Source organism: Fundulus heteroclitus, chromosome 9, assembly GCF_011125445.2.
Source record: "Fundulus heteroclitus isolate FHET01 chromosome 9, MU-UCD_Fhet_4.1, whole genome shotgun sequence".
NCBI classification, from domain to species: domain Eukaryota; kingdom Metazoa; phylum Chordata; class Actinopteri; order Cyprinodontiformes; family Fundulidae; genus Fundulus; species Fundulus heteroclitus.
The window spans coordinates 23,024,713-23,052,064 of record NC_046369.1 but is presented as its reverse complement, the minus strand read 5'-3'; the positions used below and the strand labels follow the sequence as shown (position 1 = coordinate 23,052,064).

The following is a 27,352-nucleotide window of genomic DNA, read 5'->3' as shown; positions in this document are numbered from 1 at the left end:
GGGGGGGGGGGGGGGATAATAAGTTGCTTAATTTAGCATATTTTCAGAAATGTTAGCACAATTACATGTTCTTCTTGATACCACGCAGCCCCTCTTTATATCCAAAGAGGAAAGGGACAACACAAACATAAGTTGTAAACTACACCCTTTTAAATGCTTTTTTTTCCCCCCTAGATCATGGTGAGGTTTTTGACTTTGTTGTAAGATGCGATTGCTGCCTCCCAATGACATGAAGCCCTATGCCTGATACCTCTGTTTGGTTTTTGTTTTGTTCATGTACAGCACTTTGAATCATCTTATTACTGAAAAGTGCTTTGTAAATAAACTTGCCTTGCCTTAAGGTAAATAATCATATATAGAAGCTGATTATTCAAAGAATCCATCCATCCATCCATTGTGTGTTTCTGCTTATCCGTGCAGGATCAGGGATGCTTGCAGGTCTCCAGCCTATCACATGGCAAAACAGAGACTAGACAAACAATAATGTGCACACAGACACACACACCTACGTACATACATCTATACAAAAGGCCAATTTGGAGAGATCAATTAACCTAACAGTTGTGTTTGGACTGTGAGAGGCCCCCCCCCCCCCCACACCCCCACCAGGCTGGGATTTGGACCCAGGAACTGTGCAGCCATTCCATAGAATAGAAGCCATTGTTTAAAATTGTGGCATCATTGCATTTTCCTTTCCTACAAGTTATTGGAAAATACCCTTTAAAAGTCAGTGAATTTTATGGTACACATGTACATAACGTGCATAAAGTTAGAGTGGTGGCCTAGTGGTTGGGGAGCTGGGCATGCGAGTCTTGGAGAGGCCGCAAAAGGTTGCTGGTTTGAAACTCAGTCAGTCACTCTGGGGTCCCTGAGCAAGACCCCTTGACCTCAGATTGTTCCCAGTATGTTGCTCAGTGTAGCAGCACATTGCTCCCTAAGGGATGGCTTGAACGCAGAGAGAACGATTTATTTATTCTCCTTACTAATAAAAAAAAAGACCGTGAACCATAAAGCAAAAGCCTTCTCTAGTGTCTATTTCGCTACCAATAGGTCTTTCTACTCTTCATAATGTTATGCCGTGCTCAATAAGTGACTATAAGCAGGTCGCTTGACCTTGCAATTTTCACCACCATCACCAACTCACAATGTAAGGTTAAGAGCAATATGCTGCTGTAACATTCAGCTCCCACGGTACACTCATAAGTGGTATCAACGTAGGTATGTATGGGCTACTTAAAGGCACTCTACAGAAGTAAAAAAAAAAAAAAAAAAAAAGGCCATGCTTTCCTTCTTCTTATATTTAATTCACGGGGGGTTTGAGCCCTTTCTACACAGAAATGGATCAAAGGAAACAACTATTAAAAAAAAACATGTTGATCTAGATTGTAGTTTACTCCACTTTTGACAAATGCTTCAGCGTCTTGAAATGTTTTCCTACCAAATAGTCCAGATTAGTGGATGAATTCAGATTGTTGCAGACCTGCCAGCGTTCAGTTAATCCACAACATGCTTTTGTTTAAACAAAGCACTGTTAGACAGTACATACTGGTAGAAACTAATATCTGCCTGTGTATTTACCTGAATACAGCAGCTAATGTGACCAATAGGAGCGTCATACAAAATGTATCACTTGTAATTTGGGACTTAATGTGGATCCATCGTCCAGTGATTAAAATTGGCAGATCTTCCTTTTGAAAAGCTCTTAAATCTTAATGGGTCAATAACAGAAAAATCTCATTGTTTGTTTTATTTTAATTTCTGTGAAACGGAAAACTCTTCTATTTTTTTTTTCTATTATTGTCTTGAACAACGTCATCAAAAAGGATATCCTGTGATGTGGGCGGCGATAATTTGATCCATTCGCCATTTCATACATTTATGGTTTTGGTCCAGACCCTTTTTCGGTGCACAAATGTGCTACAGAAGCTTTTAGACCTGCGCTGTCTCTACTTTTACCTTCAGATCTTTTCATACCTTGTTTCAGGGCTGATGATGTCATTTGGCAAAATGTACTCGTAGTGTACTATGCAGCAATGGGGTTTTGTCATTTGAATAACTGTCTACCAGAGTCAGCGGGGCTAAGCTGGAATCGGAACCACAAACAATGGAAGTTGTGTGTAACACAGCATTTGAAATGTAAATTGTTTTCTGAAAAATTCAAAAATCTAGGTGGAAACATTTTGGATGATGCATCGGCACCGTTTATCAATCTAAGAAGACTAAACAAGGCGGTGATTAAGTGAATGGATATGAAACGGTTTTACAAAATGGAAGTGGGCTGGAATTAAGTGGTGGTACAAATGGGTTGAGAATTGAGCTGCAGCCCTCTGCATATTTATTAATTTGAGTTGAGTTAAAGGTTGGGGACAAATGATTCGGTGGCTTAATGGGGATAATCTTCTTATCCCTTCATTTTTCTTTTGAGTTCAAATTTACTACCTCGATCAAAGAACCTGCAGTACATTCTCTCTCCCCCCCCCCCCCTCTTTATTGTCAGTGTTTGCGGCATTCGAGAGAAAACAAATTGAACCGCAATTAGTTTGTATGGTGTATAGGCTCTAAAAAGATCCTTCAGAATTTGCAGGAATTCAAACAAGTCAGAATGGAAAGAAAATCTTAATTTGCAAGTAAAAACTTTAAGGAATTTCTTTAGTTATTTTTTTTTTGTTCAAATGTTCTAAGCTTTGGTAATATGGACTTAATTACATTTTTCTCATTATTTTATGGTATTTATTGCTACAACTTTAAGTTATTTTATAACGATCTCAACCATACCGTTCGTTCTTGAAGTTTACAAATGTCACATTAAAACAGCAAACAGGCTTAATGCAGAGACAACCTGACTTTTACTTAGTTCTTTCTGAAAATGTTTTAACACTTATCCAGGAGTCGATGGGTTGCAAACAACCCTCACTTTTTTCTCACACTTTACAATACTTCCACCGCACTCTCTGTGAGGATCATGTCCACTAAAACCTCTATAATGTGTGGTCATCAAATGTAATGAAATTCAATTCAGCAGGTAAGATGTATTATTGGTAACTCTATTATTGTAAAGCATGAATGCGTGGTACTTGTATCAGCCCACCAAATACTGCATACAAGCAATCTTATGCGATTGCAATACTGCACATACTGATAAAGCGATGAGCGTTGCCATATAATATATTGCACAGGTCTACTACAAATGCAAGTTTTACATCGTTCTTTTTCCTTTTTTTTTTTTTTTTTTTTTTTTTTTTTTTTTACATCAAATCTTCAGTTGATCCAAGTGGACCGACCCTTTAATATTTTTTGATGGCGTTACGCCGACGCAGTAATATCACAGTCTTGGGAGACATTGTGGCTTAAAGCGAACGATATGGATCTCAAACGTTAGTGCCAGCAGAAATCAAGCCGCCCCTCTCCTGGTCCTCGCATGCTTTTAGCTCTTTATCCCCACTGCTGTCCAGTGGTGAGAGTGCAGTTATTGATCAGCGGCCTGCCTACTTCGGTCAGCCAGCAATTAGGGAGAAGGGAGGGAAAGAAAAGGCCAAGGGAAATGCAGGAAAAGAATCCGAAGGTTTACACAAGCTGCTGGAGACGTGTGGCTCGGTGGAGAGAACAAACGAGCTAAGGGGGTGTTGCCTAACAAGAGAAGGCAGCTCCAGCAATTAAGGCAGGCAACAAATCGTAGTGCTTTGCTAATGTGGGCTGACAGCAGGGAAATTTGAATAACGAGGCATGCGGGCAGAGAAAGACGAGGTGTGTGTGTGTCGGGGGGGGGGGGCTCATGGAAAAGAAAAGATGTGTGGCATTAAAGAAACAGGTGCCTCGCAGACCTTCCATGTGAAGTAATCATTGGGAGATTACCGGCAAATTTCTTCGGCAGCGGGCCAAGCTGATGGCCACTTGATGTACAGTGGGGGAGGTGGAGACACCAGAGGTGTGTGTGTGTGTGTGTGTGTGTCGGTTTAACAATAGAAATGACTAGCACTGAATAACAGTCACATATGTAGAATTTAAAGCAAGACTTTGATGCTTTTAAGGAAAGACAAGTTACATGGTCTCGGCAAAGGGTTTGTACACATTGTTGTTTTTTTTTTGTTTTTTTTTGCACACACATTGAGAAATGCTGTTCAGTCACTGCGTCCTCGTTGATTGTTTGACGAAAAAGGGAGAGAGGGGGAGCTTGGTGGGTGTTTACTCTGATGTGCGATTCTGTGGGTAAGCATTGTAATTAGTGGCCGGACTAATGGGTTGAGCCATCTGAAAGGGGGGGGGGGGGCAGCATTAAATCATCTGTTCAGCTGAGTGAGACAAAAATTTGGTCCAGTCAAAGGAAACGGACTGGAATTTGGCAGCATTGGAGGCTTGGCTTGAAGAACCAGCCTACTACTTTAGTAAAAGACCCGGGGTATATAAGCAGCTAATGGGGAAATTTTGTTGACATCTGTGGTGCTTTTACAGCAAATCCTGCTGATCCTTTCGATCTAAAGGCTTACCTTTTTAGTTTATGATGTCTGCCTTCATGATTTTCAGTAAGAACATCATTAAAAACCTCCTGGAAAAAAATGGTTCATACTCCCTGTAGATAAGGACACTATAAGAAGATGGTGGCTAAAGTTAATGGCCATTTACTGGAAGCGTCAATGTGTGGGGGGTTCTTTAAGAACTAAAATTAACCGCGCCCAAAATACTTTTTTCTTTTTGCTCTTCGACTTCAATAAATTATTTTAATTGCCGTTCCAATGTACTGAAACAAAGAAGATGCATTTGGCGTTGACATTTTGAAGTCTTGTATATTAGATTGGTGACAATTGATGTCACCATTACTAAGTGTAGATGCCAGTCTCCATGTGTATTTTTATAGAGAAGGCAGGCCTTCACCGTAACTCTGAAATGTGCAAAAGGCCGCCATCATTTCCAAATCTGGATTTTTTTTTTTATATATATTCAGTAGCCTGACATGTACACATATTTGGTAGAAAATCCTAGTGTGTCTTCATGACAGAAAAGGTACCAGCATACAAATTACTTGGTGCGTATACTACTACATAATTTGACGTTGACACAGAATTTCAAGTCCTAAAGCTGCCAAAGGCAAGGGCAAGACTACGGTGTATGAATTATGTATTGTGAAAGGCCCAATTTTGGCAAAATTATCAGCTGTGTCAAATGCAACAACTACTTTCACTACAGCGGTTCAGAAATAAAGAGCAAGCCAGCAACATGGATCAGTGGGGAATGGCAGAATGCAGACCCGAATGTCAAATCCCATGAGAGTTTGAAGATGATCAAGTAATAAGTGTTATCATTGGCATTACTGTCATTTAGTGGGCCTACCTGGTTGTTTTAGATGAAGTTATCTCCAAAATGTTGGGTCTTTGAAAAATAATGTTGCACATATTATTTGGTAAATATTTATCAACATCAATAGTTATTCGTACAGTAGCTTGTGTGTGCATGTATTGAGGTGTTTATATATTGTGCCATAGCCCTACCTGTAGTTACACTGTGGGGAAAAATACACAAGTAACAGTTTCCTTATGATTTGTTTGTTTTATAGATTGTTAATTCACAACACACGTCATCTCAAGGTACTTAACAAAGTCAGTTCAACTGAATCCTACAGATAAACTGGTTATTTGATTGCATCAAGTCATTGGAGGAAGTGGCAGCACTCACTCCTCCGGGATGGGCACCTAGCCAAAGTGGACATATGCTTGCATGCTTGCATTGTGCCGTTGAGTTTATTGGATTCAGCATTTTGTTGAATTTTTTTTTTTTTTTTTTTACTGTTATTGACTCCTGCCTCTATACTGATGTACCACAGTTCATCGGGGCATTCAAATTTTCATTCCATACCGTGCATAGCTATGTCACATGTATCAAATGGTAAGTATCATTTTGGCAAAGGTTTCAGAAAATGAGTTCTATGGATGCAAGTAGTGAGTAAATTTTAAAATGAATGTTATTTAAATGTTGCCCTTAACAGTTACGAAAACCTCCTCCAGTTCCTATTTGCACTTTTGATTTTCAGCCTGCAGTGTTTTAAACTCCTGCCACAGGTTGGCATATTCATCCTGAAGTTGACAGTGCCTGAGGTTGAGATCGTCTTATTCACTCTTTGGGACTGTGATATCTTGAGCTTAAATATAGAAAAGGGAATGATTGGTATGTGCATAAAAAAAAAGCATTAAGTATCAAAATTGAGTATCTGCTGTTACACTTAGTATGCCTGGTATGTGACTGATCTTTTCTCTCACAACTGATTGTGACAAATCTCCACCATCTTTGAATACTGCAATATGTGACCAGAATGTAGGAGGACATCCTCCTGTTTTAGACCTACTCCATCTGACATAATACTAAAACCTTTACTTGCTTGCTAAAATATATGGTAGTAGGAACACAGTAGGTAGTAGGAACAGTACAGGAGATGAGGGGGGCTAGAAGAGTAGCAGGGAAAACAAACAGCACTGACAGAATAAAGCTTTCTAAATATTGTTGATTCCTAATCATTTCCAGGCCCAGAATTTTGTTTATAATAACTTTTTTTACTGGAATTTCACCTCCATGGGGTCCCTAGTTGTTAGACAGAATATATTTGTAACAGTGAGACACTGTTCCAGACTGAATGGTGGTGGTTGTTGTTGTTCTAGGGTGTCACAAAGATGGGGTTGATCTGGTAGCTTGTTTACCTTGTCATCTCTCCTCCTGTTCCTATGGTTTCTGAAATAAAAATGTATATTTCATTGTCATATTAATTATGGCAGTGAAAGAGAAGATAACAAATTTAAGAAACGGTCAAATGAGGCCAGGACTAATTATCCATACCTTTCACTCTGGCTTTGTTTAGTGTATGCAAACACGAAAGGGACAAAACCAAAAGGGACAAAATCAGGACTGTGCCAGTGTAATAGGCACTGTCTAATGCCTTCTATTCAAATGTAACAGCAAGTATACTTAAATAGAAGGCACTGACTCTGGCAATTCATCAAAACCAGGGTTCCTTGTGAAATAAAAGAGTAGACACTTCTATCAAAAATTACGATTTCTGTTTTCATGTGCATTAATTAATTAATAAGAAACAGATATGCCCTGGAGATATAGGCAGACGAGGTCTATTTAAAGCAGCAATAAGCGATTGTTCACCACTAGGTAGAGCGTGAGCATGTCTGTAGACCAAAACAAGACGTGCATCAAGCCACGCCTCTCTATAGCCCCATTTACACTACCCTTGTTAAACCGATCCGTGCCGAGCTCTGTCCGAGCTCGGATCAGTTAACCAAGCCGAGCTTGGTTCTGACGACCATTTACACATCACGCTATCTCGGTTCCTCGCCTCCTAGTGACGATCTACGGTACTACTGCTCTCTAGGACTGAAGGAGGGAATCAAGCAAATCAAGATGGCGGCGCCCGTAACATTCAGGAAGTTATGCTTGGCTATAATCACTTTTTGCAGAGAGTCAGGCGAAGAAGGCAACCTTTGTTGAATTTATTTGACGGAGTCCGCTTTTGGGACGTGGATATGACAAAAGAACGTCTAATCAGGGCTTACAGACGCGAGAAACAACGACAGACGCTAAGGTACATCACACTGCTAAGCAGAATCATCCCTGGAAACCGTGTGGCACGGTAAGGAAGCTAGTATTTTTATGAATGTCTGAAACCGCAAAATTAGTTTGCTGACTGTAAGGAGATGACGCGGTCTGCTCATGCGCTCTTTGTTACCTGAGAACCGAGCTAGAGAAAAACCGTGCCGAGCCCTACTATCGAACTGATCTAGATTTAGCGCGGTCCGGTTTTGTCTGGCACAGTCCAGTTCAGTTTGCGTTCCATTTACACTCAAAAGTTATCTCAGTTACCGAGCTCGGACTGGTCTCGGCACGGTTAAAAAAAGGTAGTGTAAACGGGGCATATGCCTCCCTCCAGCACTCAGTACCCATTTCCCCTTCTCACCCAATGTGAGAATGAGCCTATTTGCAAAGGATAAATACACAGCAAAACAGCATCACCTTTCAAAGGCACATGTTAAGAAGTAAGTAATTTATAACTTTATAAGAGAACGTTTTGATCTGATGGGGGTGCTCTCCGCCATTTTGTGCCTGAAGGTGGCATTTTATGGGCAGGGAGAGGCTAAGTCCCGAGTGGCAGCACATGTCTTTGGGGGGTATTATCGCCCCCCAAAGGCTAGAGATGGAAAGGACGTGTCTTCGTATCTCGTTAAATGTAATGAAACCAAAAATTGCATGCCTCTGTGATTTGGAATACAATGCTGTTGCTCTGCTGCACGAGCAACTTCTTAATACCCTAGGCTGTAAATGGGTCTAAATGGAAAATTGCTGTTAGCCTTCACTACTCTTAAGATCTTCAGCACCAACATGTTTTTATTGCCGCAAACTGGTAGACCTTTGTCTGATCGGTGAAAGCGCCACACCCAAATGCAAATTTCTCCATTGATCTAGGCCACAATTAAAATCATCTGATTCGGGTCCCTAGCTCATTTCTAAGTGCATCTGTAGTTCTGAGGGTTTTTTAGGTTCTACTGGAAATGCAACTGAACCACAGTATCGCCATCCACATGAAAAAATAGTAGCTACCTGCAGTGCTAATGCACCCAGTGTTATAGTAGTCAAAAAGGCAATAGTGCTATAAACGGCTCATACTTTGTATGAAGTGTTTGTCCAGTATTAGGTTGCAGGTATGGGACTTTTCAAGACTGAAACATAATTCTTGCCGGGACAGCTTGTCTCTCAGCCATCTTGCTCTCTCTTCTAGCAAAAGCTTTAGCTTTTCCTGTTTCAATCGTTCACATCCAGTCTTTCAGTGTCATTAAGAAGGCTGTAATTGCGCTCTGAACAGTAAATGTACTTCAAAAAGTTCTCCGCAGAAATAATTGTTTTGATTGTTTTGGACTAACATTAGACAGAGTGCAATGCATCACTCTTTAATTTTGAGCTAGAAAGTGGTGCTATTGGAGGTCCATTACAGCACTGGTAGATTTAGTGTTCGGAACAAAAAAAATTATTTCTTTCATCTCTAATAACAATCCTATGAATTTTAATCTTCAAAAGACACTCTTAAACAAACAAAATAACAGCTGCAATAAATCAAAACAGTGGCTTTTTTCCCCCCATAATGAAACTGGATAGTGTGCCTGAACTGACAGATGAACATTGTGGGTATATCTGAACGGAATAGGGTGCATGTGTGCTTGTAAATACTTGTGGAAAACAGCATCATGCATAGATCCACTTAATGTCTGGGGTTAGCATGTGTGGGTGTGTTGTGGCAGAAATTGATGTGCGTGTGTGTGCACATGTTTTGAGGTTAGGGGTTTAAACCAAGGATGTGAGCTCATGGTGGTTTGGTGCTTGCGGTGCAGTCAGAGGGAACTTAAATGAAAACAGGATTGATTTTAGTCAGGGAATGTCACGCTTTTAATCTCAAATAATTTCTTTGCATGTGTTCAGATTGTTAAATGTTTGCATCTTAGTTCAAACACCGTTGAATTTTCATTTACTACAAGAGGGTTGCACAACGACTTTAAACTTGATGTCGATAATAATGTGTGTACATGGGCTGACCTATGCAGACTTTGAAAGGCAGGCACAATGGACATGACTGCAATTGTAAGATCGCTCGCCCACGCGGAAATGTACCCTAGGCCGAGGTAACCCCTGACAGCAAAGATGTTTTAATGGCGGTGATGGTGAAGCTCACAGCATTCCCAGACACGTTTTTCCATTATACATTAACATTAAGGCAAAAAAAATATATATCAAAATGTGAAGAAAAAAATCCAACTAGTTGTAAATTGAGTTATGTTAAGGTATCCACAGACAAGTCAACGTTAGAGCTCAAGTTTTAATACTCATCTTATACCCAAATTAAATGTATATGACTGCAGTAGATGCTTTCATGCCTCCATCGAGCGATCCGTGGCAAGAATTTATCATGAAATTATGTGTTAGGAGTGAGAATTTTACTTTGCCTGTTAAACGCTTTGTGCAAAATCGAAGTGCTTTGACCTGATCATAGCTGACAAAGACTCAAATTATGCAAGCAGAACTCGCAACATCCACATATGCAAACTACATAAAACACAGCAGAACTAGTGTCAGGCATTACACTTTAATTTAACCACTTAGCACGCAATGTTTATGAACAAATCTGGCGTTACCTTCGTTGAGACAAACGTGCCGTAGTTCCCCGTCGATCACTGTCGTGTTCAGGTGATCAGGTTGGTCGCATAACCATCTTTTTACGTTTTTCTAGATTCCTTTAGGTTTTGGGAATGGAATAAACATGCTCTAAACATTTGGGATAATACTAAATTGTAAATTTCACTCTCTCCACCAATTTTATGTTGTTTTTACAAGGTCGTGCAGTTTCTGCAGGTAAGGGGTTTCTCTCTCTGGGACAAATGGTGATGGCTGCTTGGTCAGTTAACGATGCTGGCCTCCAAGATTGATTGACAGGCAGTGCCACATCAATTCAAACTTTATGACTCTAAACAGTAAGGACATGCACAGGAGGTATCACAGGTTTTTTTTTTTTTTTTTTTTTTTTGTGCCACATGGCCTATCAACGTGAAAATAAGAAAATCTTTTTCAGGATCCTGTCTATACCAGATGGTTTGTTGCAATTTTCAACATATTTGTGTTGAGTCAACCGTCCGTACAAGCTGTAATCAGACTGAAGCCTAAAACCTGCTAGAGATGGCCAAGTCCTTGTTTTATACTTAAGAGATGGTCTAACAGCATGTTCTAAAGCCAGGTTCTTGGAGCCCATTTGTACCTGCAGCCAGAGAATGATTTGCTCTTTAGTTCTTTAGTTTTTCACAGACTTAGTTTATTGCACTGACATCAGCTTTGCCTGCTCCATTACATTTTCATTACTTTAAGCACTGTTGGTTTTCTATTTGCACGTTACCATCATTCTGAGACAGTCAGTTGAACTTTTCTACTCTTGTATTATTTCTCTGAGATGTATTCTGGCCAAAACAATACATCTCGTTTTTGTGTGCTTTTTTTTTTTTTTTCTCCCCTCCCCCATCCTGTTTCAGGTCTTCGTTCACCATGATTCAAGCGAGTTTCTTGAACCAAAAGTCCTCATGGGTTGCTCAGAGAAGACCGGTCTAGCATTTAAAATAGATAGCAGAAGCACTGTTTGCCCCACTTTACGCATGCACTGCTTTTGGCCATATAGCGTAAAAGCTACTGTTGTTGACAAATTTGTTTCTAAATTATCATGAATAACTTGTAATGTCTACAAAATATAGAACTTGGTGCGTAACAACAGAGTTGAACGCAGGCATTCGCTAACGAAAGATTATCGCAGTATATTAACCCTAAACACCTTTGCACTGTTAAATGTACCAAAATGTTTACATTAAAACTGTATTACACGATCCAATTGTATTTAATTAGATATTATGTTATAATTATAAAGATGTATTTTTAAATGTTTTTGAGTCAGAGGCTTCGGAGAAAACTGATTCAACACCTAGTTATGCCTTTTTAACATTCTGCTCTTCAGAGGAAGCTGAAGCGGAAGCTCAATGTCGTTCAACATCGCTATTGTTTTGAAGGATTCTGATTGGCTGAAATAAGTTTTGAGATTGTGGTACACTGGCCCCTATGCGTTTGGCATGTTTACAACAGCGCTCAGTGGGGTGTTTTTGTGGATGAAAACGATCTCGTATTTACAGTATTTTTAAAAACGATGTAGGGGAGTTTATATTATATAAAGACCTGGCTACATGTGTAAAAGGCCTCAGTAAGCAAGGATAGACTTGATAATGAAATACACGTGATCTATAGATACACATGCAGCCCGTATAAACCTGGACCCACACCTCCTTGGCTAGCTTCTTTTAGCCGAATAAATCAATGTGGTGCAGGGTAACAGCCTGTTCCCCCAGAGATTTATATTGACTGATCTAAATTATTACCTTTATTACCAGATCTTTACTGTCAAAAATCAATAAGGCACTCCAGAAACGTGATTTACATACTTAGGAACCTAGCCTGTATTTTTGCAACAGTAATTTTCCATCTAGGTAAGCTTTATTCATGCGCAGATGTTGTTTCTCTTGTTTGCTCTCAAAAGGGGAGGGATTGAATAGCTGGCCGTCGGATTATCAGGTGAGACTCTTTTCCCAGATCTATTCCCCGGAGGTCACCAGGTCATCTTATTGGCCTGACCTCTCACTTCTAAAGCAGCTCAGCAGTTTGCCAGATTTAGGAGTGGTCACTGGTTAATAACATAGGTTGGAAAGAGGTAGGAAAGGGCTTATGTGTGCTGGCGTAGGACCTACGTTTTAATGTAGCGTCTGGATTGTTCTCAAGTGACTAAGCTGGAATAGAAATAGCAGTTTATCTGTCTTCGAAATATATGAATTTTTGAGGTTTTGAAATGAGGAAAATTTTGTTTTTTCCCTTCATTTCTGGAAAAGGTGCTTACTCATGCTTAATCTGTCATTTGGAAACATGCTCTGTTTAAAGAAAAGTGAATTTTTTTTTTTTTTTTACATAATGCTTAAAGTGCATAGGGAAAGGGCACAGCGAAACCCCTTTTTTCTCCATGGAAGATTAATTGCTTGTCAGAAAAAAAACAAGAGGAAAGAGTTTGTGTATTTTTATCTTGTTTCCTTGTCAGATATGAGGCAAGCATATGTGTGAGGAAGGCTGAAAAAGCATGGGTTTATCTAGTGTGTGTGTGTGTGTGTGATGGTGGAGCTGAGTGTGCAATGCTAAATTACGGGTGTGTTCCGCTTCACCCTCTTGGTGGGGATCTGGCAGACAGATTGAGAGCAGCTTGTTAGAAAGAGGAACAATGAGGCCACGGCCCATCTTCCACCAGCTTTTTTTGGTCTTTCGTTTAGTTGTCTTTCTGCTTTCAGAATAAATGATTTCATCCTCTCGTCACATGTCTATTTCCAGAATTGCTGCCATTCTTTCCTGTCCATTTTTACTTTTTCATCTGTTTTTTTTTTTTTTCTCTCTCTCTTTAAATTCCCATCTCTGCCCATTGTCCACGTGCTTCTTTCCCTCCTCTTCTCTGTTGGTTTTCCTGTCCTCATCAGGGTCTGGTACGTCAACCCAGTTTGCCACTGGGCACGTCTGAACTCTCTGTGAGCGAGTGTCTGTCCTCTTCTCTCTTGGTGTGTCATGCACAATCTTTTGTCATACCCTCAGTCAATATTTCTATTTTTTTTCAGTTAATTCACCATGCTGATTAGTTGCTCGGGCAGACAATAAGAGAGCTCTTCCTGATTGGCAATTGATTAGTGCATAAATCTAGAAATGGTGGCTGAAATCTCACATTAGGACCTGAATTGAGTGCAAAAGAGCCCACTCACACCAAAGCTGCACCTGAACTTCTCCACTGTCCATAAAGGATAGTTCTATTCTCTTTTTAAATGCATCAGTGTAATGTGTTGGAAACGGCACAGTAGCTATATTTAATCTGTAGTCTTTATAATAGTGGCTATTATAAGCTTTGCAGAGTTTTTTCATTTTTGAATGACCTGAAAATATGCCAAACTAGGCACATTTATGGATATGTTTTGATTCTTAGTGTTAAAGGGCTGAAATCTTTCTGAAAAGCTGACCGTCTGGCTGCCTCTGATTTAAGCCTGTTTTGTTGCGATTACCCAGATAATTGAGAATTTGCACCGGCACTCTTAGCGTTATTTTAACATCGGACAAACCAGATAAGTTGGAATTGAATCCGTCAAATAAATCAACGTCGTCATCTTGTTACATGTTGTCATGAAGCATATGAGCCAGCTGTCCCAGAAACTGTGTTTCTGCTCTCGCCTTATTTTGACACAGTCAGGCCGACAGACGGACAGCCCCGACCACCCTCTTAGACTGTCTCTCAGCTCCCTTTTGTCTGCCTGTCTTGCAGCATTACCCCTACAGTTGTATTCTCCTAATTGCTGTGCACCCTGCAGAGACGAGAGACTATCTATGGGGGCGGGGGGCTGGGTCTTTAGCGATGATGTGGTGCCTTTTTCTTCGCTCAACCCCCATCACAACGGTGCTCTCTCTCTACTCTTCCATGAATAAGGTCTGTTCATTTTGCTGGGAAGTTCATGTGTGCATCCCAGCACTGCTGACCTATTTGGGTCTGCCTCTGTGGGCAATGGCAAAATCTCTGCATTACTGTCCCTCTCCTACTGATTGATCTGCAGAGGTATTGTTGACATGTACCTTTCATGCCTTCCTGTGGATGTTTTTTTTTTTTTTTTTTTTTTTTTTTTGTAAACTGCTGTCAATAATCGTCCTTTTTTTTTTAGCTAAATAGTGCTGTTTTATTTCCACTTGTTATTTTCCACTAAAAGCACCTCAGGTGATACCACAAAGCTATTGACGGGATTTGGAGATGCCAACAATGACTCCCTTTTGTGGCCACTGACCTGCAAACGTACCCTGTTCTCATTAACGACTATAATATCTTCTTTTTTTCCTCAGGCGCCTCTTCAGCCACCCCCGGGGTCTTCAGCCTCAGTGGTGGCGGCAGCAGCTGCAGCAGCGGCAGCAGCCTCAGGGACTCCACAGTCACTGAAACTAACCTATCCAGAAACTCTGGACCGCATCAAGGAAGAGTTTCAGTTCCTGCAGACACAATACCACAGGTGGGTGTGTAGCAAATCAGAGTTTTTTTTCCCCCTCTCTACTTTCTGCAACATCGGTTCACTGGATGGAAGAAGGGTTTGATGTGTTGCAACTCTAAAATGTGGCCAAAACAATCTTAACAGTACAGCTAATGCTACCAATGATGGGGAGGATCAAACATGTTTCCCCGATAGACATTTGATTTTCATGAATTTATGTTGATTGACTTAGCATCAAAATATTAGAAACGTTTAAGTTCAGCTTTGCGGTTTTGCAATGTACTCTTGGGTCTCACATCTAGCCCACACCTAACCGCTGCCATAAAGCTGTGTTTTTTTTTGACTGTATGGTTTACTCGATGTGCAGGAATGTGCCCTGAAGGCTTTTGAATGTGGGGATTTGGGTTGCTTGTGTAGCTTCAGCCCCCTAGTCTGTTCTCTTGGCACACCTTTACACGGTCCCCACCCCTTGACTTCTCTCCTCTAGTCCTGCTTTGATTTTGGGTGACCAGAATCCCTTTCTATCCCACTTCAAACTTCTTTTGAGCACACACCCGGCGTTCCAAAAAAAAAAAAGACCCTCTCTCCCCCATGGCTACCTCTGCTCTGTTCAAACAATTGTGTGTGTTTGTGTGTGCTCCTATTTCTCCCTCCTCTCTGCTCTCCACAGGCTCAAGTGTCAAACTCCACAAAACTCTGGGACTAGGGCCTAGTGCTTGCTCTCATAAAAACTGCTGCACTTGTTCGAGATTTACCAATCAGGCTTTTCCTGGCCGTTACCAATTTCCAGTTGTCTTTAATTTCCACATTTCAATATTATAGAATGTTTCTATCTGCTTCACTTTTAAAGAAAAATATGTTTAATGTACTGGGATCTTCACACGGTTCCTGTGTACTCTGGAGAAGTGTGGATTTTCATTTCAATATTTTCCATGTCTGGATAAGAATGGACTTAATGGTGTACCGCGCACGTGACGTCACCGACTCAAGAGCAACGCCCCTTTTGCCGCTTAGGTAGGGCATACAGGTAGAGAACGCCCGTAGCAACCAGCTATTACACGCACAACAGAAACAGCGATATGACCGACTTTGCAGCCGTTAAACTTTCCCAAGACGATGTTCCAGGAGCACGGATTACTGGTCGCACTGTGGAAGAACACACCAACCTTCAGCTCAAACGATGGCTTGAGTGTCGAGGGCTTAAAAAAAACGGAAAACGGGCCGAGTTGATCGAACGGTAAGCTTTGTGGTTTGTTTTTTTTCTGCGCGGCGGTCATGGCGTCGTCGGCCGTTTTTTGTTTGTAATCACCGTCCAGGGATCGGTATATGTTTAATGTTTGTCTTATTTGAAATGTTTTTGAGTAAGCTATCCTGGTAGCAGGGTATCATGTTAGCGCCTGCTACCATGATAGCCTATATGCTATCATGGTAGCAGGCGCTTCAATATTAACATGTCGGCCACCAAAATACTCTTACCTGTTCACTACTTGATGTCGCTGGAATTGGGTCAGGATGTTCTTCAGTTGGGCCCTTTCCTCCAACAAAATGCTTGCTACATATGTACGTGAATTTGGTAACTTTTTCCGGGTTGAACTGTTGTGTAGGCCGACCGCCCCGGTGTACCAGCGCACACATTTCTCCTTGGCAGTCTTGAAGAAAACATCCTTCGTATGCGGCCGATCAGCGTACCTCGAGTCGCTGTTGCACGTTCCATAGCAACAATGTTTAAAAACCATGGTCTTAGATTTGGAAAAAGCAGTCGTTTACCGAGTAAAACCAAGGGTAACGCACGTCTCTTTTACAGCGACACAGCGGCGGACTATGCAAGCTTGCCCTACTGCGTACCACGTGATGTGACGTCATCGTGACGTTACGTTTCTAAAAATAGCTCGCTCGCGGTACGCCATTGCCCTATTGTCTTAAAGCTTTGTCCACCCGTCCATCCATCTGTCTGTCAGTCTGTTTCTCCATTTGGTTATCCACTTATTTATCCATCAGTCCACTCATCTGTTTTCACTTCATCCATTCATCATTTTGCCCGTCCATCCTTTGGTCCAAATGTCCATCACTCGTTTTGCTCACTTATCTTTCTGTTTGCCATTGATTTATCTGTTTTTGTCAATTCTGTGTCGGTCTCTCCTTATCTTTTCCTCTCAGTCTGTGCCCCCCAAAAAAGTTACATTTAGAGGCTAACCACTGTAGCAACTGTAGTTTCTGTACAGTTAAAGACTTATTGCATGGAATCTTTTATCCGACAGCAAACGGGCTTAAATCAGAGGCAACAGGACTGTCGCCCGGTTTTTCTGAAAACATTTCAACATCTGAACAGGAGCCATTGTAAATTCTGACTCCTGGATAGGTGTCGAAACATTTTCAGAAAAACTGAGTGAGAGTCCGGTTGCCTCTGATTTAAGCCTGTTTGCTGTTGCGATGACCCGGTTAACTGAGAATTTGCAATGGCCATCTTTTGCCCTATCAGAGATTCATGGAGGACTATAAATGTGTTTCTTGAAAAGCATGGGCATGCAAATACAAATTTTAGTCAATTCAGATTTACCATCAAAAGCTAAAAAAATATGTGCTGGATATATTTCTTTGCAGTTTCCTGCTATGACCAATCCTTTTATATTTATTTAGAATGGAAGAGGCCATGGCCCCAATAGGATTTTACCCATTCAAAATAAAGCCAGTGATATTGGCATCTTATATTTGAAAATGGCAAGATTGTAATACACAGTCTTCTTATATATATATAGTGTAGATCCTTACCTCAAAAGTCTGAAAGCTCAAAAGATAAAACAGTGTAAACTTTGCTGTAAAACGTTCCACCTTCCTGGTATCTGCTGAAAGGGGCTGAGCCGATTTGCCCTCTCCTTAAATTGTTTAATTGTCCCCAAGGAGGATAAGATATTATATCCTTCAGCAGATGACCATTTTTCATGTAATAGAGCCAGGAAAAAAGGACTAAAACTGCAAAATGTAAGAGCGGAATGACGAGCATGCACCAAAGTCTAGCTCACTGCCCCACTATCCTGAACCAACAGCCAACATCCCTCTGTCAGAAAAGCATTAAGTTTTAATTTGCTTTTAACAGTTTGTTTCCTCCACTTTAAGATAAATACTGCCTTTTCACTACAATAATACTAAAACAGTCTCATAAAAGCAACAGCATTGCAGTTACCTTGCCTTTGATTGTCAATTTAAGATGTAGTTTCATTTTGACCACAAGCAGTCCCTTTTTTTTTTTTTTTTTTTGCCCTATCAACACGTACCCATATTTAGATATTAAACAGATTTGAAACTTCAAATATTTGACTGTTCATTAATTAGCAGCCAAAAGAATCAGGTATGGTTTATATTGCATCACGTAATGTAAACCGAGGGCTTTTAATGCTTGTGTGCTCAATCACTAAGTAGCCCAGTCATGCGGGTCAACATCTCTCAAGCCACATGCTGCTGCAAGGTCATAAAACATCCATTATTTCGTAAAAGGTCATCATTCATCAGGGCAAGTGGCACAATAAACCCCTTGACTCTTTCCATAATGATGTAACTCTTATGTCTGTCATCCAACCGACCATGACTGTATGGAGTTCAGTTTGGCCCCGGTTCTGGAAAAGACCAGCAGCAGTTGGCAGGATTAGCGGTGGCCTTGTATAATCCAACAGGTTGTAGCGCAGAGCTGCATCTCTGATTGCAGAGTGCACCTTTGTGTAATCAGACCCACATGGACACAATTCACCCCGCAGGCAAAACATGACCCCAATGCCCACACAAATAGCCGCACTGATCTATTTAGGCACACTTCCAGTCTAATGCATGTACTCTGATTCCTCCAATTATCTCCTCACACAAATAGATATTGTCCTGAAATGGCAGTGCTTGATTGTATGTGTGTGTGTGTGTTTTTTTTTTCTTCAGGCAATGTGTTTGTATTCTTGATAGACGTTGGATGAGACAACAGGAGGAATACAGCGGAGGGATAATGGTTGATAGGTTGCAACTGTGTTGTGTGTCAGTAACTGGCTGTGTGTGGTAAGGGTTATGCCGTAGGGTGAATTTCTACATTTCTGTTTTTGCTTTTTTGGAGACGGGGAGAAAATAACCAACCAGGCTAAAGACAGAGAAGAGTTAATTAATTAAAGGGTCATTGGTGGGCCAGCTACTCCTGTATGTGGGAGTAAGTGTGTGTGGTTGTGTGTTTTAACTATCCCAACAGGCTGTAATCAGCAAACTGAAGGGAAACAGAAGGAGCTGCTGACAGAACTCTCATTACTGTAATTTTCGGTCTCCGCAAACACACACACAGGTTGTTCTTTGTGACTCCAAGCACTATTTTGTGTGTGCACTCTGTAGAGTCAGATAGGCTCTCCACTTACCTCTAATATGCTGCCACTCATCGCTAAAGAGCTCCTCCACTCTTCCCTTCCCAAATGCACGGCCGCTCTTACCACGGAATCACTCACCACGTCATTTCAAGATCATGTTAATCGATAACCAAACTTATTTATTTATCGGTGTAAAACTAAATTTAAAATAAAATTTCAAGAATCGAGTCTTTATTTTTAACCATAATAAAATCTTTGGCAAGAAACCAGCTCAGAATTCCCATATAACACAGAGACACAAACTAAACACATAAATGTTCAAGTTGAATGTACCAAACATCAACATTTTCTGAGAAGCTAAAAAGTGTGCAAATAGTCCTTAGCATCTTATATGATTTAAATGTCAAAAAAGACAGATAGCAGTCACTTCACAGAACTGCACAGAAAGATGTAAAACACTGTGCAATTGTATTAATGTCTCAGACAAATAGTACTTGAGAAGTTAAAAAGTGTGCAAAGGCTCACTAGCAAACATTTAAATGTTCAAGTTAAAGAACTGTGCAGTTTGCATTGATGTCTAAATAAACTCCGTACGAAGCTAAAAGTGTGCAAATAAACATTAGCATATGGGAGACAGTGCAAATAATTCTCAATCAAATCAAGAACCCGTGGAACCAGTACCAGGTTTGTAAACATGTAAATGGACTATGAACTGGGCTGGTGGTTCATTTGATTTTCAGCAGGGGACAATAGCCTTCATAGCTTTGGCAAATAATCTGTTTTTGTTATTGTTTTTTTTTTTTTATTTAATTAATGTATTGGAATTTAGAAGTAATGAAACTTAACTAGTAAACCTAACAAGACCAAATCAAGCTAATGACCACTTCCAAGAAGTTCAAAGCTTCCCTTTTTTTTCCATTTTATATCCTGAATAATTTATATAGTGTCACTATAAAAATGTATCTGCGCAGATATAAAACCATAAGCCTTCCCCATAAGCTCATACTCTTTCAGATGCACAGTGTCTGCTTAATTACTTATAAAGTTTGTTAAAATTTAAATTTTGGGGATTTCCTACCCTTCGAAGTTTTAGATTAACTTGCGTCTGTTTTGCCTGTCTAGCTTTTTCCCTGAAAAACTGGTTCTACATACAGTAGGTATGACTCTTAAGGTGTGCTTCCTCTATGCTAATTCAAGTCTTTATTTCCACGGAACTTAATTGCTCTGAACCCTTAAGGGAAACGGCAAACCACAAACGCTTCAGATGTTTCTACACTTGGTTGTACTGAAGGTGCCCGAGGTGGCACAGTTCCTCAAAATAGCTTTCAGTTTTGGAAAGAAAACAGTGACTTTAGGTCAACAAAACATTAATCTCATCGCATTAAAGGGGCTAGGGTCTAAAACCTTTGTAAAGTCACTCAAAGTTATTGAAAATATGTCCTTGTTGAAAATCTTTAAAGTGAACTGTGTTGATCCCGCTATGCTGTTTTGCTGCTTAAGTGGGAAACATGGAAAAAGAGATATTTTCTCAAGATAAAAAGCCAATTTCCTCTAAAAGAGCTGTAACCAATACTCCATTGACAGTAGCTCCACTGTAAGGGTAAAGTCACGCTAAACTTTTCACCTCTGCAGGATAGGTATATGATGTTGTATTCTCTTCTATTTCTGGTCCGCTTCTCTTACTGGCTTCCATGTTTGCAGGCTGCTGCTCTTTTGCCAAGATCAAATACCAAATGCTGGATTCTGTGTTGGGAACCCTGGGAACTCTCATTTGATTGGCTCAGGAACCAGGAAGTAAACACAGGCTAAACTCTGAACTGACGTATTTCCGGACTGTACCTCTATTACCGATTGTTTATAGGGAATGTTACTACCATCCCAGGTAACAAATTAGAAGGATTTAAGTTGATTTTACAGTAAATATCTTGCATAGTGTGGCATTAAACTGAAATGGCAGAAATATAATATGATATTTAACCAGTTAAAAATGTTTAGAATGCTTTCTACCACAAACCTCCAAAGATACAGGGTAATGTCAGAAGTACTACCCCTCCGCCAAGGTAATTTTCTGTAGTAAAATGCATCGGAGGTTATCTATTAAACGTGTAAAGGGAAGGTTGTATATAATGACCACAGTAACTAACCCTGGTTCTGGAAATGCACCTTTAGTTGGGCTATAGTAAATAACCACTTTTGGTTAGAGGTTATTGATGGATGAAGACCAAGCCAACCAATGTTGAGATAACCTTTGTATTTGTTTAGTTCTTCAACCAGGTAAAGTGTGGTTAATAGTACACTACAACTGGTGTTTAAAGAGCAATTATAAACCATATTTGCTTAAAAACTGGTTCTTTCCTACAGAAAGTTTTATAAATGGAGGTTTAATTTATCTTAAGATGTTTTAGGTTATGCAATGATGTAATTTTGTGGTGGTTTCTTGCATGTGAAAAACCATTGGTTTATCCGATTCTCTCCAAATAATAGTTGTTTTTTGTTGAAGGGGTGCTGACGGTTGATAATTTCTTTATAGCTGCAAATGAATGTTGCTTTTTGGGCCAGTTTATTTAGTCAAAGCACTACTTGTCTCAACATTAATTCTGTGGGAAAGTTATTCAAAAGATTAAAAGTTTACCAGTAGTTACGGTTATAGGACCAGTGGTTGTGAGACATAGTACACCTTTATGTTTTGAGTTTGTATTGACATGTTGGGAGGGTCCCTGGTTTAATAATTGTGTGATATGAGACTTAGGATGCAGAGGAAGACTGGATGTTATTGCAGCACAGCAGAAGAGATCAGTAAATGTTGGGATGTGAAGGAAACCGCTTCATACCTGGACGCGGACAGACTAAATTGTCCTGATGCTGTGAGCATGGACTCACTGGCTGTGAGCTTGTCTTCTGCTGGTAACTTTGCATTTGTGTGGTACTAGATCAGGTATGAGTAGCAAATGTTTGTAGATGGTGGTTAATATGATTTTGAAATTGGGACTCTGAACTGTTGATCAGACAAAACAAGAAGTTTCATATATGTTATTGAATTTAACTGTTGTGCAACGACGGTTTGGTTTGACCTTGAACAACTATTAATACAGGTGAAAGGCAATGATTAACTAAATTGGTCAAGGTCAGGCACTACTTGATTATCAGGAAATAATAGCTAAACAGCTCTCAGTCTCTTTCAGTTTTTGTTTTATGAATACCTGACAGGTAAGGTGTGGTCTTATAGAATAATAGAAGGAGTGAGTTTGTGCTCTGGTGTCTTTATACAGCAGTTTTAGAACCCATGGTATTTTTACTCGAGGTTCACATACTCTTAGAATCACTTACTGGTCCATGCCAAGTTCTGAGTAAACAGATTTTTAGCTGCAGACCTTATGTTTTGTCTTTTTCCCCTTAATACCAATTGAGTCTTGTTTAATTGCATCTTTTACTCCTTTAAAACAGGATAACTAGAGCTTTTCCATTTCTTTCTGTGTTTAATTGACTAACTCTACATTTGTTGCCAGCTTTTAATACTCAACATGTGGGGACTCTTATTCAGTGCTGGCCCCACAGTCCAGTATGTACACAAAAAGCACAGATTGAACAGGCACCAAAAAATTCTGCACAAGTCTTTAAACGTTTTGATGGCACAGATACTTATAAATACTTATTGTGCCAATTTTAAATCTGAAAATCTGTCTAAAGATTGTAGGATGAACACCCAGCACCCTATACATCTATTTCTTCCATCTGCTTTGTCCTGTTCAGGGATGTTGTGAGGCCTGGACTAGTCCCAGCAAACATCTCACAGAAGCCTATTGCAGTCAATTGCACAATATAGGTTGATCAGTGTCAATTTACACTGCCTAGTTTACCTTGCATGTGTGTTTTGGCCTGGGGAAAATCCTGGGGTACCCAGAGAAAACCCCCACATTTATTGGAGAATTAAAGGCCTCCAGTGTGTATCTCCACTGGTAAAATGGGTGAAGATGTGCTACATCCTGGAATAGGTGTTAGCCTATTTGGATATACTAAGGTTTTAAAAGGTTACAGTTTCACACACGCTAAACTTTTCTGTTATACCATTAATGAGGCTTAACATTCTTTTGCTAAAAGGCTAGAGAAAATGCTGGAATGGCAGGAAGGGAGAGTAAATAAGCAAAGCAGTAAACTCCTGGTTTCTGCACATTGCTGATGATGAAGGTAAAAGAGAGCCGCTACACCTTTACCTCATTCACAAGAGAGACATATTTAACTGTTTAAGAATTCCTCCGGTCCAGGTGTGGAAACCAAAAGAGAGCCCCTTGTTACTTTTATGGAGCAATGTTTTAAACTTCATTTCGTAAGCTACATTGCACCACCTGTCTTAAGCTGAACATTGCAGGTTGGCCAAGTGAGCAAATATTCCAATAAACAAATCAGCAGCTTGTTTTTTCCCAGTATTACTCTTTAAAGAGCAGAACCGCTAAAAGGACATCATTCTGTTGTTGTTACTGAATTTAGCAGATGTTCTATATTTCTTCACAAAATTATTAAGATCAAAATAAATTAATATTAGCTATGAATGACAGACATGCAATCAATATGTTTTAGTGGCAGTAAGAATAATTTAGTTTTTTTTTTTTTTTAAATAAAATCAATCAAATCTTAGCCATATTTTCTCTGAAAGTCTTGGGATTTAACTACCTGGGATTTTTTTTACCAGCGTAATGTGTATGCTTCCTATGTTCCTCTGATAGGCAGTGAATGATTTATTAAAATTAGCCTAATGTCATATGGGTGGTTGTGAATAAATCTGTATTGCCCCTCCAGTCCAGCAGGAGGCAGAAATAAGAAGAAATTTAAAGGACTAACCAGTTGTTCCCTTGCTGTAAGAACAGCGGGAACTACCATCTCTAATAACGTCAGAGCACTAATCCAATTAAGTGATTTCTTGGTACACTGAGCAAATATTCCAGATTTACACAGCTACATTCTCGATGATAAGCATCGTAAAAGTTTGTGTGTCATAGAAAGTCTAACGTTTCAAACTTTGATCTAGGTTTTATCCGCTCTCTTCTGCCATTGTGCTTCTGTTTGAACAGTCTGCTCTGACTCAGCGCCTCATTTATCCTGGGGTAATCTGGGGTAAAAGTCCTAAACTGATTTCATATTTCTGTTTTGGAAAGACTTGACCTGGGAAATTTAATTTACTCTCGTAAAATGGCATCACATTGCATGGAGGGCTTTTTTAAAATTCTGTTGAATGGCTGAAAGTCCCTGCAATGGAAAAGGGTCACTTGTTGTCACTTTTGTTTAAAATTGTTGTGGGAATACTGTTATACAATGAAACCTTGGCATTTTTGTTCTACTGTGGTTATTATACTGTCCTCCTGGCTCATGTCTATTCTGGATAGGTTTCCACTCCATCACAGGACCAGTGCTTTTTAATTAACCTAGCTTGCATTTTTTTTGTCTGTGGAAGAAAACACAGTACCTGGAGAAAACCCTCTCGGAATCATATAATTTTTTTCCGTTTTTTTTTTTTTTTTTCACTGGATCCTGGAATATTCTTCATTGTTCCACCTGGAGATGCTAATAGCCATTAGCCGCTTCCTTGTTTTAACTCCTGACGTGCATGCATAGTATGTGCTTCCGTTAAAATCGTAAATAAAAACAAAAGGCTTTATTTACTAGCAAATTGAGCAAAAAAACAAAGCATAAAACACCAAAAATAACTAATATGCAGGATGTGATAATCTTTCATAAAACGTTGTATGCAACCAGAGTGAGCTACTGACTTAATAAAAAAAAAGCCAAATAATGTGGCTATGTACCATTTAAAGTGTTGGTCTTGTCTGGGTACACGCTGGTCTTGGACTTTTGTTAGTTGATCTCGACTAAAACCCTATTATGTGTGCCGCTGTCATCCTCTTTAGTGTCTAATTGTTCTACTTGTTAGGTCAGACAAATATTATTGTTTACATGGAAAATGCCTTTTGGGGGAAATAAAATCAATGCTCTTTTTAACTTTAGTGACACTGGATATCTTGTGCCGAATGCCCTACTCTAAATGTTGCAACTGACTATGTTGTCTACATTTCTAAAGGGACCAGAATTAGATGCTTCTGTCTTCAGGCTTTCATTAATGCATGTGGGTGTTATGTGTCGTTTATTTAGCAGGGCCATGTTTGTGTGTGTGTGTGTATAAATACTAAATATCTCTTAATGTATGCACAGTTTCTATGTGTGCTTGCATAGATACACTGCATGATGCTTTTGTGTGCTCATCCATGTGCATGTGTTGGTGCTCTCATGTTTTAGGTGTGTGTGTGTGTGTGTTCGTTGTGCAGTACTGACAGAGCTGTCTAAAGGCTGGCAGGCTGCAGATTTGTAGCACATTCAGCTGATCATCTTATCTCCTGTCACCGCCAGTTAAAGATTGCAGGATCCGATCGCACCATAGCACACGCACAGACACACACACACACACACACTCGCATCATATCTACCCCCGTGTCTTTCTCCTGCTCACTCATTCAGTCTAGTTTCCTCCTTCATTCAATGTCTTTCTCTCTGTCCTCTGGAACTTCTCTCCCTCCTTTCAGTAAACTGTACTCTGCCAAAGACTAATTATTACAGGCAATCATTCCAACAAGAAACGCCACCTTCTTACTTGTCTCTCTCCTCCCCTCTCTCCCTCTTTTACTCCCCCCCCCCCCCCCCCAATCTAACTGCTTTTTGCTCCCACAGTCACATAATGGTTACACACTCGCACTGTAACTCCATTCCATGAAGTCCATTTTGTGAGGAAAGGTTATTGCACTGTTGGTGCAACCAGCAGGTCTTTTTGTAAGCAGAAGAGCTGTCAGTCTGTGGGTGGATGTCTATATATTAGCGGTGCATATTTTAAAAGCTGTTGTCTTGTGCCAAAGATCATTTTTACAGGTGTAAAGATAGATTTTCTTTTCATGACTCATGTGGGGGTTTATTAGCCAGAAACTAAATGTGCTGAATCAAGCATGCCTTGACATTTTAAAGTGGCTTTAGCACCTTATATTAGCGCAGCTAGTGTTGCAAAGAAAACAGCAGGCTCTGTGTTCGTGTGCATGTTCAGGAGACTGTCGATCCTTGCTGTGTATCTGAGATTTCCAAAAGAGATGCTGGCAGCATTTCCAAATCCAGCGCCTTCCATGCCAGACAGAAGGATAAAACAGAGCAATGTTGCTTTGATATGTTTAGCCTAGGGGTGGGCAATATAAAGTGTTGACGATCTGCCAAAGGAGAGGGCTTAGGGATCATCTATAAGGCACATTCTAGGGCTTTCAGTTCGATGCTGCTGCTCAGGCACTTTAGTTTCATTTTACTCCCTTTCTTTTGGCTTCATAAACTACTGTTTACAAAGCAGGAATTAAATGATCAGTTTTAATTATGATTATGGATGGTAGTGGTGGTTAACCTGACGCCGCCAGATAGATTTGCTTCGCATATTCATCTGGAAACCTTCCGTTGAAGTAATTTTGGGAAGGGGCGAAAATACTGGTTAGCTGATTGGCCTATGTTGGTGATAGACGGGCCAAATAAACCAATCAGATTCATCGTCCCTCGTAACAGAGCGATGACGAAAACACAACCACAAGCCAAGCTACTCTTGCTGCTGCAGGTAAAGGCTCGTTAGCTCAGCAAAGAAATACTCTGTAATTCCGATAAAACTTGCTCGATAGCCACGCTAACGCTAGTTTCATCGGCTGAAGCCGCCATGTTCTTAGACTGAACTGTCGCTTCTCGTTGCGTCACACCTCAACCCGCCTCAAAGCCAACGCTGATTGGACGTTTGTTTGGTGAACGGCTCCAAATTTTCTTTAACGGAAAGGAGCCAGACTGATCTGCGAGTGAAACCTTGAAAGCTCGTGAGATCAGGATGGTCTCACGAGGCTAAGTGGTGGTAGTAGTAGTTGAAAATATTCTGGGCTCGACGACGCTCCCTCTCCATTCATTTCCTATGGAACTTGTTCGATGAGGCGACAATCGCTCGCCCTCCTCCAGTCAAGCGACTGGCGAAATTTGTGTATGTTTCAAACTCTTACATCAGTTTCCTTGTCTGTAACATAGAATGAACTTGGTTGTATTATTTATTTATTTATTTGTAGACTAGACATAAAAGCAAGATTTCAGTCAATTCCAGCTAAATGTTCTGACTCATCTTCCTTGTTGGTCATAGACTGCTTTGAAAATATTAAAATACCTCCAACTTCATAAACAATAACATTTGTGGGAATCAAGTGATCAACCAGCGCGATTTGAAACGCTGTCACGTCCCGTGTTGGGTCTCCACAGTGGTGGCGATGAACGCAGTTAGTCACTGTCGTTTGACGCTCCCCGTGTGTCAAGCCCATTACCATCAAAACCATATTTGGTGACCGCAATTTCAAACTCAGTTCTTTGATTGTC

General features: G+C 40.2%; 1 protein-coding gene across 6 annotated transcripts in view; it reads left to right on the top strand.

The window, feature by feature from the left end:
• The window catches only part of LOC118564167 (transducin-like enhancer protein 1), a 50,208-nt gene that overhangs the window by 4,437 nt on the left and 18,419 nt on the right, over nt 1-27,352 (top strand). For all 6 annotated transcript variants that reach the window (XM_036141261.1, XM_036141265.1, XM_036141263.1 and 3 more), the window contains exon 2: nt 14,470-14,633. In XM_036141261.1, coding sequence (XP_035997154.1) covers nt 14,470-14,633 — 164 coding nt within the window. The remainder of the gene's footprint in view (nt 1-14,469; nt 14,634-27,352) is intronic.